Source organism: Camponotus vicinus, unplaced genomic scaffold (assembly GCF_025532165.1).
Source record: "Camponotus vicinus isolate PSW18456_S1 unplaced genomic scaffold, iyCamVici1.0 SCAF_13, whole genome shotgun sequence".
Classification (NCBI taxonomy): Eukaryota; Metazoa; Arthropoda; class Insecta; order Hymenoptera; family Formicidae; genus Camponotus; species Camponotus vicinus.
In genome coordinates this window covers 6,761,947-6,779,101 of record NW_028141949.1, presented here as the reverse complement: position 1 = coordinate 6,779,101, position 17,155 = coordinate 6,761,947, and the positions used below count along the sequence as shown (strand labels likewise).

The following is a 17,155-nucleotide window of genomic DNA, read 5'->3' as shown; positions in this document are numbered from 1 at the left end:
CTCCCCTTGCCCCGCCCAGGACAGAATCGTTGTCGCTCACTGTACGCGACTGACACGTGATTGGCTGGACGTATCGCGTCGCGCATTGCGAACGAGGGATGGGGTTTGACGAAACGAGAGCGCGATCTATCTCATCCCGTCTGCGTCTGTCCACATCGCGGACTTCCTTGATCGACATCATCGTGCGACGTATCCAATGGCGGTATTTTGTTACTCTGGTAAAGGTGAATTTTTCCGCACGGTTTCGGGAGACTGGTATAAATATAAATGTTGATCTCAGAGCTGCGCGAGGACGCGGCCGTGTGACGGTAGCACGTCGTTACTGGCGGTCATGTAATCGATCCCGGACACCAGGTGGTCCAGGGAGCGTCGAGGCAGAGTATCTAAATGTCGGAATATCAGCTGGCCGGATTCGGAGTATCCCGTTCTCTGGCGAAGCTAAGAATGCATCGTCGTTAAACGCACCGCGCCGTTGCTGATAATTGCCGCACGTTTGTTCGTAACGTCCGCAAAGATGGGCTTTTCCACGAGTCTGCAGGGCCAGGCCGCGCACGAGGCGTTGCTGGCTCGCCAGGACGCCGAGATCAAGCTTCTGGAGACGATGCGAAGATGCCTCACGATGAAGGTCAAGTGCGATCGGGAATACGCTTCTACGGTTTCCTCATTGAGCGTCCAAGGAAAAAAAATCGAGCGCAGCGAGGATCTCGTTGGTAGTCTCATAGTGCAGGTAATTGTTTATTTGTATTTACAACTTAATTGGTGTCAGTCGTTGGACATCTGGTATCTGTAGAAATATCGTGTTCTATAGAGCTGGAAAGATATTATGGACTCTATCGATCAGACAGCTAAATTGATTAAACAGCAGGCAGACTCTATTGAAAATGTTGTGGATCAGTTGAATACATTATATACAGAAAGGAGAAGGGCCAGGAAGCTTTATCAAGAGGAACAGACCTGGTTGACTAATCAGTTTCAACAGGTAAATAAAAGATTCAAACTGTGCAACAATAAAATACAAATAAGAGAAATTTAAGTAAATTTTGATATGATGTTCTTTTACTTATATGTTTCTATTATAATTTATTATTTGGTTTATATTGTTTAATATTTCTCTCTTATGTTATGTGTCATTTTCAAGTTGACAGATGATGTAACTAAGAAAAAATTTGAATATCAGAAGAATCTAGATACGTATAAATTAATGAGGTCACGATTTGAAGAATATTATGTCAAATGTAAGTTTTATATTCAATATTGCCCTAAATTATTTAAACAGTATATTTGTGTAAGAAAGATATAATACTTTGATACAACTTTTTAGCTGGTCGGGGTGGTCGCAAATTAGATGAAGTAAGGGAAAAATATCAAAAGGCATGCAGAAAACTTCATTTAACACACAATGAATACGTACTATTACTAGGTGCTGTGACAGAATGCGAACATGATTTAAGAACTTGTTATTTGCCAAGTTTGCTTCATCGGCAACAAGCTATTCATCAAGAATTTATAACTTCATGGTGAGTTGTATTTTATACAATATAGTCTTTGCATAAATTGGGACATTAACAAAGTTATTTCTTCAGTTAGTCTTATTTCTATTCTTATTTACAAGCGAGATTTTAATAACAAAAGAGAATAACGGTCTGTAAGATAACAATCAAATTTGATAAAAAGGAAAAGGCTAAGGACCGTAGCGTAGGATGTTATTACGTAATTAAATTCAGAACATAAATCTGAAACGGATACTTTATATATTCTTTAATAATTAATGGTAAAAAAAGAAGAACATTGTCCGTCGGAAAAGTAATACAATGCAAAAAATGTTCTTCTTTTTTTACCATTAATTATTAAAGAATATATAAAGTATCCATCTCAGATTTATGTTCTGAATTTAATTACGTAATAACATCCTCCGCTACGGTCCTTAGCCTTTTCCTTTTTATCAAACGAGATTTTAATATTTTTTCTTGATGTTTCTATTCGCATGCAATTAGAAATGGAGAAGGTAAAGATTTTATTATAAAATTTAATGAGAAATTATACTTTTGTGTATGTAATGTTTATAATAACTTTCATATTTTTTTAGGAGGGGAGTACTTCAAGATATTGTAAAATACTCGGATTTTTCAACAGAGAAGTTTTTAGACATCCATGTACGAGTGCAAAAAATAGTTGACAGTATTAAGCCTATTGAAGAGTATAGGGATTTTATTGGAAAGCATAAGTACATATCTAACTTTATCTTAACTATCTTCAATGCCAAAATATGCGTATACTATATTAGAATATTAAATAATGTCAATGTAGAACTAGGCCAGCATCTCCAATCAGATTCACATTTGATGAGAATCTTGTGGATGATACCTCAGGGAAATTATTGCCAAATAAGTTGACTGTAGATAATCTAACTATAGATTGGTTGAGAAGTCGTCTTACGGAACTCGAAACTTCTCTCAAAACTACACAACAAAATCGACAGCGACCACAATTTCTACAAGAAAATAATAGCGATTCTAGGTATGTAAACTACATAATTTTTATAATATATTAATGTCAATTTTTGTCATTAAATTTTTTTTCTAATTCATTTAAGAGCGTTTTTATATATTCTGTGCTAGAATTTTAATCTTAGACTATTCTCGCGAAAGAGAAGAGTTGAAATTACGTTGTCAGGAGAAAAAATTACAAAGACAGATAGAAGTCATTAAGGGTGCGCTTAATGAATTAGGCTGTGAAGAATTACCTTTGGGTTGCGATCTCTCGATGGAAGGTTCTTTCACTGATTCATCTACAATTAGTAAAGTGAGTAATTTTTTCTCTTTATTAATTAACAAGAAAAAGAACAATTTTGATGATAATGATAATTATAATTGATAATTATATTATATAAAATAGATAATTTTCCTGTAATTTAATTCTTGATATCAACATCTTAAAAATTTTTATTATAATCAGATCTCGGCTCAAAAGTCGGAAAATTATTTTGTAATCTATAATAATTAATGTAGAAGAATATTATTAGATTTAATTAGTTTTTTTCATTGAACACTAAATTGTCTAAACTTATAAATTAGTTAGATTTGATACTTTACAGAGAAAGAAAGTGGTAGATAATGGTCTGTTCACATTAAGGAGAAATCAACGATTTATGACAATATTAAAATCACCTTTCAAATCTTTGCCAGCAATTAATGATTCGAAAAATGGACTAATTAGGGCAAATAGTGAAGGGCCTACAGTCAGAGCAGACAATAATATTCCCCCTGTTGTATGTGTTATACTTTATTTGTGTGATATCTGAGTGCTCGCGTGTACATTTCCTGTGTCCAGTCGCATAAAACGATAAGAAGACATTTTTCATATCGTTATGCAGTATATAAAATATAGACTTTCCATAACAATGTAACACATTTTTTCTAATTTTGATTTTATAATGAATCTTTGTATAATGATATACTATCATGCAGACTTAGATAGTATCAAAATTTACAATTTGATATTTTTTTATGATCACAAGAATTAATTTAAAGCGCATATAAAGATGATTGTTTTGCATATTTTATATATTATTTGAAATTATTTACATGATTTATTATAATTAAAAAGTGTTGCATTAATATAAGCATAATATGGATATTATTTGTATGCAAATTAATTATTATCCTTTTTTATCAGTAAAGCATGAGAATTTCCTGCATGAAAAAGAATGCTTTTACAATAATATTTGTGCACATTTATATTTATATATAGAAATATGTTACAAAGATAAAAATATATATGCAGTGATGAAAATTGCAAACAAAATTATATCACTTATATTTTATTATTAATATTTATTTTGGCAAATTAAACTTATTTATAGGTACCGTCGCATTTAACTAACAACCAAAAAAGTAATGGAAATGGCGGACTTATGGAGGAGGAATGGTTTCACGGAGTATTACCGAGAGAAGAAGTCGTAAGACTACTTGTCAATGAAGGAGACTTTTTAGTACGCGAAACAATGAGAAACGATGAATGTCAGATAGTTTTATCTGTTTGTTGGGACGGGCACAAGCATTTTATCGTACAAACTACAGAGGTGAAAGCAAATATAATATAAATGTATAAATTAACATATAAGTATAATATATAACATTTAAATATAATAAACTTAATTCTGATATATATAAATCAGAATTATTTATTATTATAAACTCTCAAAAAAAAGTAGATTACATAAAAGTATATTAATTGTAGGGTCACTATAGATTTGAAGGACCCACATTTCCATCTATTCAAGAATTAATCAGGCATCAGTGGCTATCTGGCTTGCCAGTGACTAGTCGATCTGGTGCTATTCTTAAAACGCCAATTTTGCGCGAACGATGGGAGCTTAATAACGATGATGTCATCCTATTGGACAAAATAGGTCGAGTGAGTAGCTTGGTACAATAGCTATATTTTACATAGAATGAGGTGTAGTTCCAATTATACATTACGATATAATGCGACGTGATTTATAGGGAAATTTCGGGGATGTTTATAAGGCGCAATTGAAGACCTGTAAGACTGATGTGGCCGTGAAAACATGCAAAATAACATTACCGGACGAACAGAAACGCAAATTTTTGCAAGAGGGAAGAATATTGAAACAATATGATCATCCGAACATAGTCAAATTGATTGGTATCTGTGTTCAAAAGCAGCCGATTATGATCGTGATGGAACTAGTGCCTGGTAAGCTAACAATATTGTCGTGTACACTGTATCGTTATTCGTATCGTTATTACACTATATCGTTATTACACTGTATTACTATATTAACATAAATATCATGCTATTGTATTAAAAATAAAAATTTGGAGTATATCTATATGCTACTACTAATATTAGCGCTAACTTTAGGTGGTTCATTACTTACGCATTTACGGAAGAATGCTAGTACAATAACACAGCGGGAGCAATTGCATATGTGTAAGGATGCTGCAGCTGGTATGAGCTATTTGGAATCTAAGTATTGCATTCATAGAGATTTAGCTGCTCGCAATTGCCTCGTAGGTAAATAAAAACTATATTTTTCAGTTATCAAGAATTCTTGAACCTGACAAATTTGATATATAATATCACTAAATATAATATCGAATACGAAATTTTTTCAGGGTACGAATGTATAGTCAAAATCTCCGACTTTGGGATGTCGAGGGAAGAGGAAGAATATACAGTTTCGGATGGTATGAAACAAATTCCCATTAAGTGGACTGCACCAGAGGCCATGAATTTCGGTAAGACTTTTCTGAATATCTTGATAATCATTAATTTTATGTTATTAATTTTACTGTTGCTCTGAAATTACTGTTTCAGGTAAATACACATCACTTTGCGATGTATGGAGTTACGGGATTCTAATGTGGGAGATATTTTCCAAAGGTGGCAATCCATATAGCGGTATGTCTAACTCGGATGCACGCGACAAGATAAATGCAGGTAAGAGAAAGAATAATAAAAATCGATAAATTATAGATATCAATGTATCATTATATTTGTATTATATTTGATATGTATTATTATATTTTTTATATTCTTAATTTGATTATTGTGACAATTTATATTAACTGATTAATTAGGATATCGAATGCCAGCTCCGGATGGAACACCCGAAGAGATCTATCGATTGATGCTGCGATGTTGGGAATATGAACCAGAGAAACGTCCGCATTTCGATCAAATATACACCGTGGTTGAGACGCTATCTCAAGCATATCTATGAGTATTATATTAAAAATATTTTACGTGGACATAAACAAATAAGAAGTATAAATTGGTGCTATAGTGTTTTGACATTTATTTTGTATAATTTACGAATTATACAAAATTCAAGTTGATATCTAGATACAGTAAAAGTAAAAATGCTCACAACCAAACTACACTTTATCTGTAAGTATATGTATTATGGATATACTATGATATATCCATGATATGGATATACTAGCATAAAAACTATTATTAAATTGCCATTATTATACGTCATTGCATACGAAATTGCATGTCGATATGAATGCCATTAAATATGTTTTTTGCAATATATATTTAATTAGTATATTTTAATATAAATTATTATATATTTCTCCGTCCACACACACATAATAATTCAGCTCATCTTACATCAAGTAGATATATTGTCATTTTTCTATAGTATAATTGAATTTATGTATGTATTTTTATTCATGACAATGATGCAAAACATTAATTTTATTTATTCTATTATCATTTATATATATTCTCTTTAATGATTTTATAATATTCCTTTGATATACATACAATGAATGTTATATGTGCATTAAATTTTGCAGATATGCATACATTGGGATACACATCTTGCATTTGTGTATTGTAAATTTGTTGTTTTTCATGAAAATCATAGCGAGAAAACAGATCATGTATATATAAAGTATACAATTCTTGTGATTCTATATATATTTCTTATAATTTTCACTAATATGAAAGTTTTATCATATTTAATTATATTTTTAAATAGCAATATATAATTATGTTGCATATGTAATACATCTTGACCAATGTTACTCGTTTAATTATGTATAAAATCATAATATTTATATGTAAATTCCGTTCAACAAATGTATTGACAATATCAAATAGTCAAACATAATCAAAAAGTTGAATATGCATAGCAATTTCAACTAAACTTTTCTCATGTATAAATGTATAAAAATTAAATGGCGGATAAATACTAAATTTATAAATTTATATGAAATTTCATTGAAAAAGAAATATGCGGAAATGTAAAAAGATCACTTGTTACTGATTTAAGTCAAAGAATATTTTAATTTTATATAAACAGTTGAACAGAGAGAAAAACTAGAATTAAGCAATTTATAATATAGTATCTTAATTATAAAGAATTCTCTTCCAATAAGTAATTTTATATTACATTATTGTGCAATATACAATTGAAAAGCTGAAAATAAAACGTAAATGCGTGTATGTATATCATTTGTATTAAATTTAAATATAAAGTTTAAAATGTTATAGTATTCAACACTCTTCTAATGTTAATGTAAGTTGATATTTTTGTTAATATAAGTTGATATTTTTGTAATTTAGATGCTCTATTTCTCCCCCTTTTATTTAAATGATAATGTTATACATTGCACGCATAGTAATAAACAGTCCTTATGATTAGCTATAAGATACTATAATATGAAGAGATTCAGTCTAATATTACAACTAATATAATTCAATATAATTCACGTATATACACAGTTTATTATTTGTTATCACAATGTGTGCAATTTAACAAAAGACATCTTGTTTCCATATACAAATACTCAATGTTGCTGTAATAATAATAATAAATTAATAAAAACTGTACACATATTGGTCTTTACAAAAGTATATATTTTCAGTCAACTTAATCTTTACATCTTTTTTGGAAAAAATAATAAACTCTTCCAATAAATCATACATACATAATATTTCTGTATCATGTCACAAAAATTGCAAAATTTAGAACTCACAATTTGTATAAAAAAACTTAAAGTTATAAATATAATTTAATAAGTTCGTCGCTAACAGCCGAAGGCGTTAAAATTCCCAAGTCAGTGAATAACAAGCTAATGTAGTGAGGCGGAGTATAATCCACTAAGGGATGTTCCTTCTTCAAATTATTATTTAGAGTACTGGATGTATACTACAATAATAATATTACATATATTTTAAGAAAACATAATCCTCTTGCATTTCTTTTAAATTAAATCAATACAAATATACAATATATTTTACCTTAAATTCATCAGGTAAATCTACTTGGTTCAAAGGATAAATTCTCGCAAATTTAAAGCTTTCTGTCAGTACATAAAATGGTTTCTTTACTTCTTTTGCACACATTGCCATTGTATATGTACCTATCTATAAAAAGTAAGAAATATTTTTATAAAGGTTATATATATTTAAAATATTTATTATATATATTTAATTTATTATCTTATTAATTACATTATATTATTTTAAATCATTACCTTATTAATTACACCACCACTTTCTGCAACACCCTCTGCTCCAACCATCACCATGTCGACTTGCTCCATCACATATCCCACTGCAGAATCCAGTATCACCGTACATGATATTCCTAACTTTGTTAAACTTTGGCACATTTCTTTTCTGCTTGAAAAATAAAAATAAAATGCAAATTAAAACTTACAGTTGCAATAAAAAAAATATATCTTATTATGTAGATTAAAGAGATTTGTACATACCCATTATTATCAGGAGATGATGATGTGACATATACTTCAAATATTTTATTACTTGCAGCAGCTTCCTTCATTGCTTGCAGTACTACTCTTGATTTTGAATGTGTAAGTATTGTCTGATAAAATATAAGGCAATAGAGAATAATTGAAAAAATATTTTTTATATGTTCTTGTGAATATTTATTCTTACCGAACCATCAGTGATAAAATGTGCAGCTACTTTAGCTACTTTTCCTCGTGCTGCAACTAATTTTTCATAGAATACTTTGCCTCTGTCCAACATAATTTTTTTGCATTCTGCAAATGACTGATTAAAATATAGACGTCAATAAAGTAGATACATTCTCATAATAAAAATAAATATTAAAAGATAAATGTATTCTAAAATTTATTGTTAATATATAATATATTTATATATTAATTTATATATTATTACTTATATATTTTTTATTTATATATTTATATATTAAAGATGTAAAGATCACCAAAAATCTAAGTAATCTAATTAATATTCTAAATATTAATAAGTATTAATATTTACATCTTTAATATATAAATATATAAATGAAATTTATATATTCTCACAGGAGTATCTAATGTTGCTAATGTGATAAAACGTAGAAACAATTCGCTTCCTGATGCAATTGCAGTAACTGGAGTTTCTGTGGAACGCATAGCATCAATTGCATGCTGTAAGCAAATTCGGAGCTCTTGAACTGTTTCTGCTGTAATAATATATGAAAAATCAAACTATACTGAATTAAAAATATTATATTTTTTATCCTTTATTATAATCAAGAATAATTAATAAATTTATTAAATACAATATATATGTATTTTACTGTTAGATAAATCTCTACATATATAATGGAAGATAAATATATATGTATAAAATATATGTATATTATATAATTTAGGATATATATATTATAAATATTTACATTTTGAATGTTCCAATATTTTTAATAAAGTACGAATAGTAGCCATGCCAGCAGATACATCCTTTTCATTTTTAATAATTCCATTAAAGTATCGACAAATCTCTGTAAAAATATTTAAAAATTACATTATTAAGAGATCTTTTATGATATTTAATATATCATTATAACAATATACATGTTTATAATTTATTGATTCATATTGCTAACAAGTAAACACTTATAAATAATCTACTGACTCTAGCACGTACCTTCTTTCTCCATTATTACAATTATTTATGTTGTTCCGTATAATTATGTTTCCATACGATTATATTGTTTTCACATAACAGAGAGAAACCTGAGAACGACCATCTCGTTTTAACATATTAAAGTCACTAGATATATAAATACAAAGTACCGCTAGAGAGAAGACTGAGAGATGTCATGGCCCGCTTTTAGGTGATCCCTGGAAGCGATACTCCCTCTGTGGACATTAAAAACGTGAACATGAACTACAAAGCCAATGTCCACGAATGTTCTCAGAGGGTAACATATATGTCTCTCTGATAATATAAATAATATAAATAAAAATATAAATAATTTAATTAATAATAATTTATTATATAAAAATATTAGTATGCTCTCTCTTTCCACGCTATTATTTATTTATTTATTTATGTGTGTTCTTTTTCTTCTCAACATCATTTATTTATTTTTTATTTATTTATTTATTTATTTATTTATTTATTTATTTATTTAGCTCGCTCTAAGTCAGTCTTCTAAAATGCAAAACTAAATATTATAGAATTTGACTTTGAAAATAAAATAATCGAATAAATTCAAATAATTAGCATAACGAAAGGTTCCGCGATAAGTTATTTAATAAATAATCAATTTTAATTAATTAATGAAAATACTTCTATAATTTAATATTCCGCGTTAGCGTATATTTTATAATATATAAAATATTTCGGCAACGCGAATTATCGATAACACGGTGTTCGACTTTGGCAATACAAAAAATAAACAGTAGCGCGCTATGTTAAAGCTTTAATATTAGAATTAACTATATTTCGACCAATGTTTTAATTTTCTCAATCCTTGTTATTAAACAATATACAATTTAATCGAAAATCGATTAAATGATAGAAATCCAAAATATTAAATAATTACTTCGATCGTTGCGATTTTTACGGACAAAAAAAATAATTATTATTATAATATTTAGTTACAAATATATTTCATCCGTGTTACACTTTATCGATCTACTTGACAATCTAAATGTAATTTGGATTGTGAGAGAACATGAAGTAAATCAATCGAATTATAGATGCAAATAATTAGCATAATGAAAGGATAAATTGTTTAATAAATAATCAATTTTAATCAATAAATTAAAATACTTCATTAATTTAATATTCCGCGTTAATGTACATTTTATAATATGTATATAAAATATTTTGGCAACGAATTATTGATAACACGGTGTTCGACTTTGGCAATATAAAATATAAACAGTAGCGCGCTATGTTTCGGCTTTGTCATCATTCGCACTCTGACTCTCGAGTAATAAGGTAGTGGTGAGAAACGTTTCGTATTGTAATTTTTTTACTAAACACACACGATTATGATTAGTATCAAAACATAATTTACTTTAAATATTAATATAAATTAATTAATTAAAAATTAATTCACGACATGAAACTGTATCGCAACTATAAATCTTTATCGAATCGCAATCATTCATTACCGTGATTAAAAATTGAAACAAAATAATTAATATAACACATTAGAGAAAATATTAGACAATAACATATGAAATTATATAAATGAGATACAGATAGTATTGTAATATTTGCATGTCGATTGTGAAACGATTTATATAATTTCATATGTTATTGTCTAATATTTTCTAACGAGTAATATAGTGATACGCCGTTAAATTTCTTTTCTAGATACGATCGCGATTAACATCGGAAAATTATTTATTATAACAATATAATTAATTAACTTTTATAAATAACACATAATTAATATCTATATACATACCGCGACGAAAATTCTCGAATCGCATATTTTGTAAAATTTATTCATTTAATTAATTATAATAAGAATCATAGTAACAGAAATGTAAAATAATAAATTATAATATTTCGATATGAAATCGATTTTTAGGAGCAGAAATTATTTCTTTAATATTTATAGATATTTATAGAGTCGAATATAATATGTCTGCGACGTTTTATTGTTTTATTTTTCAATCATTGAAATATAATTCGGATTATAAGGACGCAGTAAAATAATTGAATCGTGGATCTAAACAATTAATATAATGTAAGGCTCCATGATACATCATACAATCTTTTAATAAATAATCATATAATTAAAAAATCTATATAATCTAAAGTACTTCTATATACTTTAATATATTCCATATGTATATGTACACACACACACACGCGCGTGCGTGTGCGTGTGCGTGTGCGTGTGCGTGTGCGTGTGCGTGAGCGTGTGCGTGCGTGCGTGCGTGCGTGCGTGTGTGTGTGTGTGTGTGTTAAAATACGTAAAATATTTCGATGACGAACAAGACAATAACACCGACCTTGGCGGCGTAAACAATAGCGCGCTAATGTTTATATGCCATAGTCTTGAAAAATGTTTCGATAAAAAAATAATAATAACACGGTCTTTCGTACTAATTTTCTCGGCTCTATTATTATTCGCGCGACGACACTCAAAGAGTAAAGTAGTAGTACAAGGTGCTCCGTTAAATCCTTTTCTAGACGCGATCGCGATCAATATCGAAAAATTATTTGCTGTATCAAAATACGTAAAATATAATATAATATAATATAAATATGTATTGTTTACGCCAAGGTCGGTATTATTGTCTGTTCGTCATCGAAATATTTTACGTACTTTAACATATTTATATTATATTATATTATAATATAAAATATAATATAATATAATACAATATATTTCGATATGACGAACGGACAATAACACGGTGTTCGGCCTTGACGATGTAAACAATAGCGCGCTAGTCATACGGTCTTGGTATCATTCGCACGGCAACACTCGAGCAGTAAAGATCGTAGTGCGAAATACGTCGTATATTCTTAAATTAATTATTAATTAAACAATTATTATATCATGACTTTCAATTTTATTAAACTTTCGATCCTATAATTCGTATTAATATACATGTATTGCATATATATATATCAATAATGAAAACAACATTTGTAATGAATTAGTATTTAATTTGATTTCATAAAAACGTCGAGCGAATCGTACTTCTCTATCCCTTATACAATATATTAAAGTGCGTCTCTCGTAATTATTCCGTGATCGGGAGTGCCGTGCAAAGTGTCTCGCAATCGTTTCTACATATGACTAAATATAATTAATTGTTTGTTCGCGAGTGAACATGAGTGCTGTGAAAGTGCAAGCAAAGGATGAAGAAAGGAGAAGGATATCTGCAAAAGTATCGGACAGCCAGAGAACAGTGAGAGAGCCTGAAGCAGCCAGAGGGATATGCGGTGAGTAATTTATAAAAATTATTTATTATTTATATTGTTGCGTCCCCGCGTCTCGTTCCTGTGGATGTATACGCCATCCGTTATTCTGTCGGGAAGTACGTCGATGGAAGAAGATCGTCTCCGCGCGCGTTGTTAAGAGGTTGTTTAACATCAACGACGGTCAGCTGAGTCTGAGCCCAGCTGTCAAGCTGAGCGGTCGCGCGTTAAAATCTGTGTTTCGTTTCACGAATTATCTGAGTTCTTGTATGTTTCTCGTGGTTCTATGTTTCGTGGTTCTTGTGTTTCAAAGAACCGTATTATTATTTTCGAGTGCGCGAGTGCGAGCGTGTGCCGATGAATTGTGTCGCGCGCGTTCGATACATATCGTTCCGCGGACGCAACAATATATATTAATTTGAAAATAGACATATTGCTTATTATTTTTTCATTTTCTCAATGGTATATATAATTAGCTCTAAAAATCACGTAATATAATGCATGTATAAAATATTCCGTGCCGGTTTTATTTTAACACATTTAAAGTATTTATAATAAAGCATTTATAATATTTTTGTTATTACTTAATATTTTTATATATAAATATTTTAATATTTTATAAAATATTTTTAAAATAATATAATTATTTAAATATTTCATATATGAAAATTAACATACTCTCTTTATATAATTATATTTTTCAAAAATTTATAATAAAGAAACATTTTTTTGCTAGTTTTACATTTAAAGTATTAATATCAGAGATAAATCTCTCTTAAAAGATAAAAAAATTGATTGCGCGTATAATAATTAGTTTTACAAAATAAATTATTTTGAGTTTTATAAAGAATAGATCTATAAGAATATTAATTGATTATATTTGAATTTAATTTTTGACATATTGATTTAAAAATAGAAGTGTGTGACAAGAATTAAAATTAATAATAATTTGAATTGTATTTAGATTGTTAAAAAGTTGAATGATAAAACATCGAATAAAATACACTTAATCTTTAAGTATCGTTAAAGAAATAATTATTCTTATAAAAATCACAATAAAATAAATTATCGTTTTATTGCTAAGTGTTAACTGTTAAATGCAACAGAAAAATTAATTACTTGATACTTTTTTATTATCATATAAAACGATAATAATTATATTGCGTGTGCGCACGTTGTGTTGCGATTATTATAAAAATTACACGGATTGTAATTAAATATTACTATTACTGTCAATTTATTTATTTGTCATGTATATTCGTGAAATTTAAATCGCGATTTTTTTTCTCATTTAATCATTGGGCAACATCGAAACTTAGTTTATCTTTTCGCGATAATATTTCTTTTAGAAAACCTTACAAAATACATTAAAATTCCGGGTACTCTTTCTTAATTGAAAGACATAATCGATAAATTTATTAGTGATTCTTTTGATTACGATAGATTATATCAGCTATATACGCCAATCTAAAAATTTCTAATAAATTTTACATTGTACGCATTTCTGATATTTTCGTGTAATATAATAAAATATTCTATGTATATATTCTATATAACAATTTATTATGTATATCAAATTATTATGAAAATTATAACAAAACTATGTGTAAAAGTTATTTATAACACTCACAATAGAGAATAAATCTTGAATAAAAGTCTCGAAAAATGGAAAATATATCTTGCAATATCTTCATTTTTTGAAAAATTATCTTACTCTCCGAACTTTTCTTTCTCTTTCTTTCCATATATATAATATTATTGTAAGTCCAAGCGTGTGTGTTATAATGCTCTCATGCAACATCAAATTATCCGTATTATTGAAAATATTTGAATAAATTTGAATATATATTTATTTGATGTTGATAGCATCATCAATTTATAAATTATATTATAATTATACTACATATTTTGCTTCGCATATTATCGAATTTCTTTCTAAATACGATTACGATTAATATCGAAACAATTTGATATAATTATTAATAATTAAAAATTAATTAACTTATGAAAAACGACATAAAATTGTATCGCAGCGATAAATCCTTATCGAATCGTAATCATTAATTACTGCGAATAACAATTGAAACAAAGGATACATAAAAGGGGATAAAAGAATTAATTTTGTTATAATCTTTCGATTATTAATGCTTATTATAATAATTTCTCTAACGATACTTATTAAAATTAAATATATTTCGATCAATTTTAAATTTTCTTAATCGGCAATCACTCATAGAATATTTCAACGACGAATTATAACAATAACATAGTATAAGTCGGCCTTGGCGATATAAACAGTATCGCGATAATGTTTATGATACGATCATTCGCACAGTATCCTTGAACAATAAAGTAGTGACGTTTCATATATTATCAAATTCTTCCTTTCCATAGTCAACCTTGGCGATATAAACAGTACCGCGGTAATGTTTCTGACTTACGATCATTCGCTCAGTGGCTCTCGAGCAGTGAGGTAGTGATGTGAGACGTTCCATATATTATCAAATTCTTTCTCTAACGACAATTGCAAGTGCAACGAGAAACTTTTCGTGAGTGAGTGTAAGTGCAACGAGGAGTTCAATCGAGTGTAACGAGGATTGAAGTGCCACGAGGAAAAAGCGAAGAAAGCAAAAGAAAAAAGGAGATCTTGGAAATGGATGGATCAATAAGATATGAGTGTAAGTCATTAATATTTTAATTATTTATTACATTAATTATTTATTATATTGTTGCGTCCCCGCGTCCCATCCCCTTGGATGTATTCGTCACCCGTTGAATTCTTTCGGCGGGAAGTACGTCGACGGAACAAGATTGTTTCCGCGCGCGTTGTCAAGATGTTATAAACAACGACTGTCAGAGAGTCTGAGCCCAGCTGTCAAACTGTGCGGACGCGCGTCTATCTCTGATCCGTTTTACGATTATTCTGAATTTTTCTGAAGCGTGTGTCGATCGATTGTGTCACACGCGTTCGATATATATCGTTTCGCGGACGCAACAATGTATAAATTATTTATCAATAGTATATATTGTTGTATAACAACGACGGTCAGCTGAGTCGAAGGATAGCTGTCAAGCTATTCTTCCGGACGCGTTTTACATTACGGGTCGTTAACGCGAGATTTCCCCTGTTATTATTTGTTGTTTGTGTATTCTGTGTTTCTAATTAAAATTCTTAATTTCCGTTAAGAGTGTCTTGTTATTTTACGCGGTACGCGAGTGCCCGATTGTGTTGAACGCGCTTCGATATCTCGAAGTCGCCGCCGCGGATGTAACAATATATTGAAAATTTATATATTTCTCGTTTGGTTTTATTTCTTTAATTGTGATTCAATAGTGATTTTAAATTGTAATATAGAAAAAATAGAAAAAAATAGAAATTTTTTTATTTATCATATTTTTAAAAGTTTATATCTAAGAAATATAAATTATTTTGTAATATGCAATTTATAACATTAAAATATATCTATTTAAAAGTAAAAATGTAAAAATTAATTGCGCGCAATAATTAGTTTTAAAATCAATTATTTTGAACATTGCTTTATATAATAGATTTTCTCTTATCTTTTATATTTTTATTTATCGTTTATATTTGCGAATTAAAATTTATATAGTATGTTACAAAATAAATTATATATTATATTATATATAAAATTATATATAATATAACCCTCCCATGGGGTACACCTTGTCGCGGTGGGAGGGCTTAGTACTTGGATGGTGCCTTGAGGTTTATCTTAAATTTTTCTATTTATGATAAATCTTAAGGAGCCTGAAGAGGAAGCCAAGTACCCTTTCGCGTCGTCGGTGCCGTCAACGTGCCGCGGACGGCAAGCGCTTCGTTACCGCGTTTTCGCGTTGTAGTATTCTCGCGTCGTCGCGTTTTCGCGAAACTTTTGGACTTTTTCATATAAAATCCCAATTTCATTTATTGTCACGAGTCTCTACTTCAGATGCCAATTAACTGGGATGTTTCACCGAGTTTGCACACGTTGCTATGCAACGTACACTCGCGCCTTGTGCATCGCGGCACTTGGTGATGCCGGCCGCGCAGAACGTATGTCCAGTACAAAATGTACATGGGCGCGCGGGTTCGAGCTTCGCGCTCGATCGGCTTAGTGATGGTCACGCTCTACTTCGTCAAGTGATTCGGCCCGAATTGTCTAGGACTCGATCGATTGTTCGGAATGGTCGTTAATGGGTCCCTTCTCTTTGCTCGTCTACAGCCACACGCCCAGCGTGTGTTAACCCTGTCGAGGAGTCGAGTGGATTCCCCTAGGCACGATTTTCGCTCGGTAAAAGGGATTGCCTCCCCATTTTCTAAATTGCTGAATGTTAGCATTTAAAAAATGTGGGTATCCTCTTCTTTTACCGTCTACTAGCCTTGTGTACTGCGCTAGTGATATAGCATCCGTGCGGGTCACCTGAAATCGTGCTTAGCGGGTCCAGGTTCGATATGAGA

At 29.6% G+C, this 17,155-nt stretch overlaps 2 protein-coding genes across 7 annotated transcripts; one reads left to right on the top strand and one right to left on the bottom strand.

Annotated features, from left to right (window-relative positions):
* The first annotated feature begins 110 nt into the window (after positions 1–110).
* Positions 111–7,377, top strand: Fer (tyrosine-protein kinase Fer). 5 transcript variants are annotated; one of them, XM_083086058.1, is made up of 16 exons: positions 111–224; positions 281–727; positions 809–979; positions 1,139–1,235; positions 1,322–1,517; positions 2,087–2,224; positions 2,308–2,517; positions 2,619–2,802; positions 3,095–3,268; positions 3,863–4,081; positions 4,240–4,416; positions 4,506–4,719; positions 4,888–5,040; positions 5,142–5,264; positions 5,344–5,466; positions 5,607–7,377. In XM_083086058.1, exons 2-16 carry the CDS (start codon positions 515–517, stop codon positions 5,747–5,749), a joined length of 2,535 nt encoding a protein of 844 aa, XP_082942184.1. In that variant the 5' UTR covers positions 111–224; positions 281–514; the 3' UTR covers positions 5,750–7,377. The 5 variants fall into 5 exon arrangements, with proteins under 5 accessions (XP_082942184.1, XP_082942186.1, XP_082942187.1 ...); XM_083086059.1 differs by having other exon boundaries at positions 154–218; XM_083086060.1 differs by having other exon boundaries at positions 143–727; positions 2,649–2,802.
* Eif2balpha (eukaryotic translation initiation factor 2B subunit alpha) lies at positions 7,378–9,602 on the bottom strand. Of its 2 annotated transcripts, none has more exons than XM_083086063.1 (8): positions 9,445–9,602; positions 9,197–9,298; positions 8,841–8,980; positions 8,446–8,562; positions 8,259–8,371; positions 8,019–8,166; positions 7,783–7,908; positions 7,378–7,690 (listed from the first exon to the last, which is right to left on the bottom strand). In XM_083086063.1, exons 1-8 carry the CDS (start codon positions 9,455–9,457, stop codon positions 7,541–7,543), a joined length of 909 nt encoding a protein of 302 aa, XP_082942189.1. In that variant the 5' UTR covers positions 9,458–9,602; the 3' UTR covers positions 7,378–7,540. The 2 variants fall into 2 exon arrangements, with proteins under 2 accessions (XP_082942189.1, XP_082942190.1); XM_083086064.1 differs by having other exon boundaries at positions 8,019–8,163.
* Between the last annotated feature and the right edge of the window lie 7,553 nt (positions 9,603–17,155).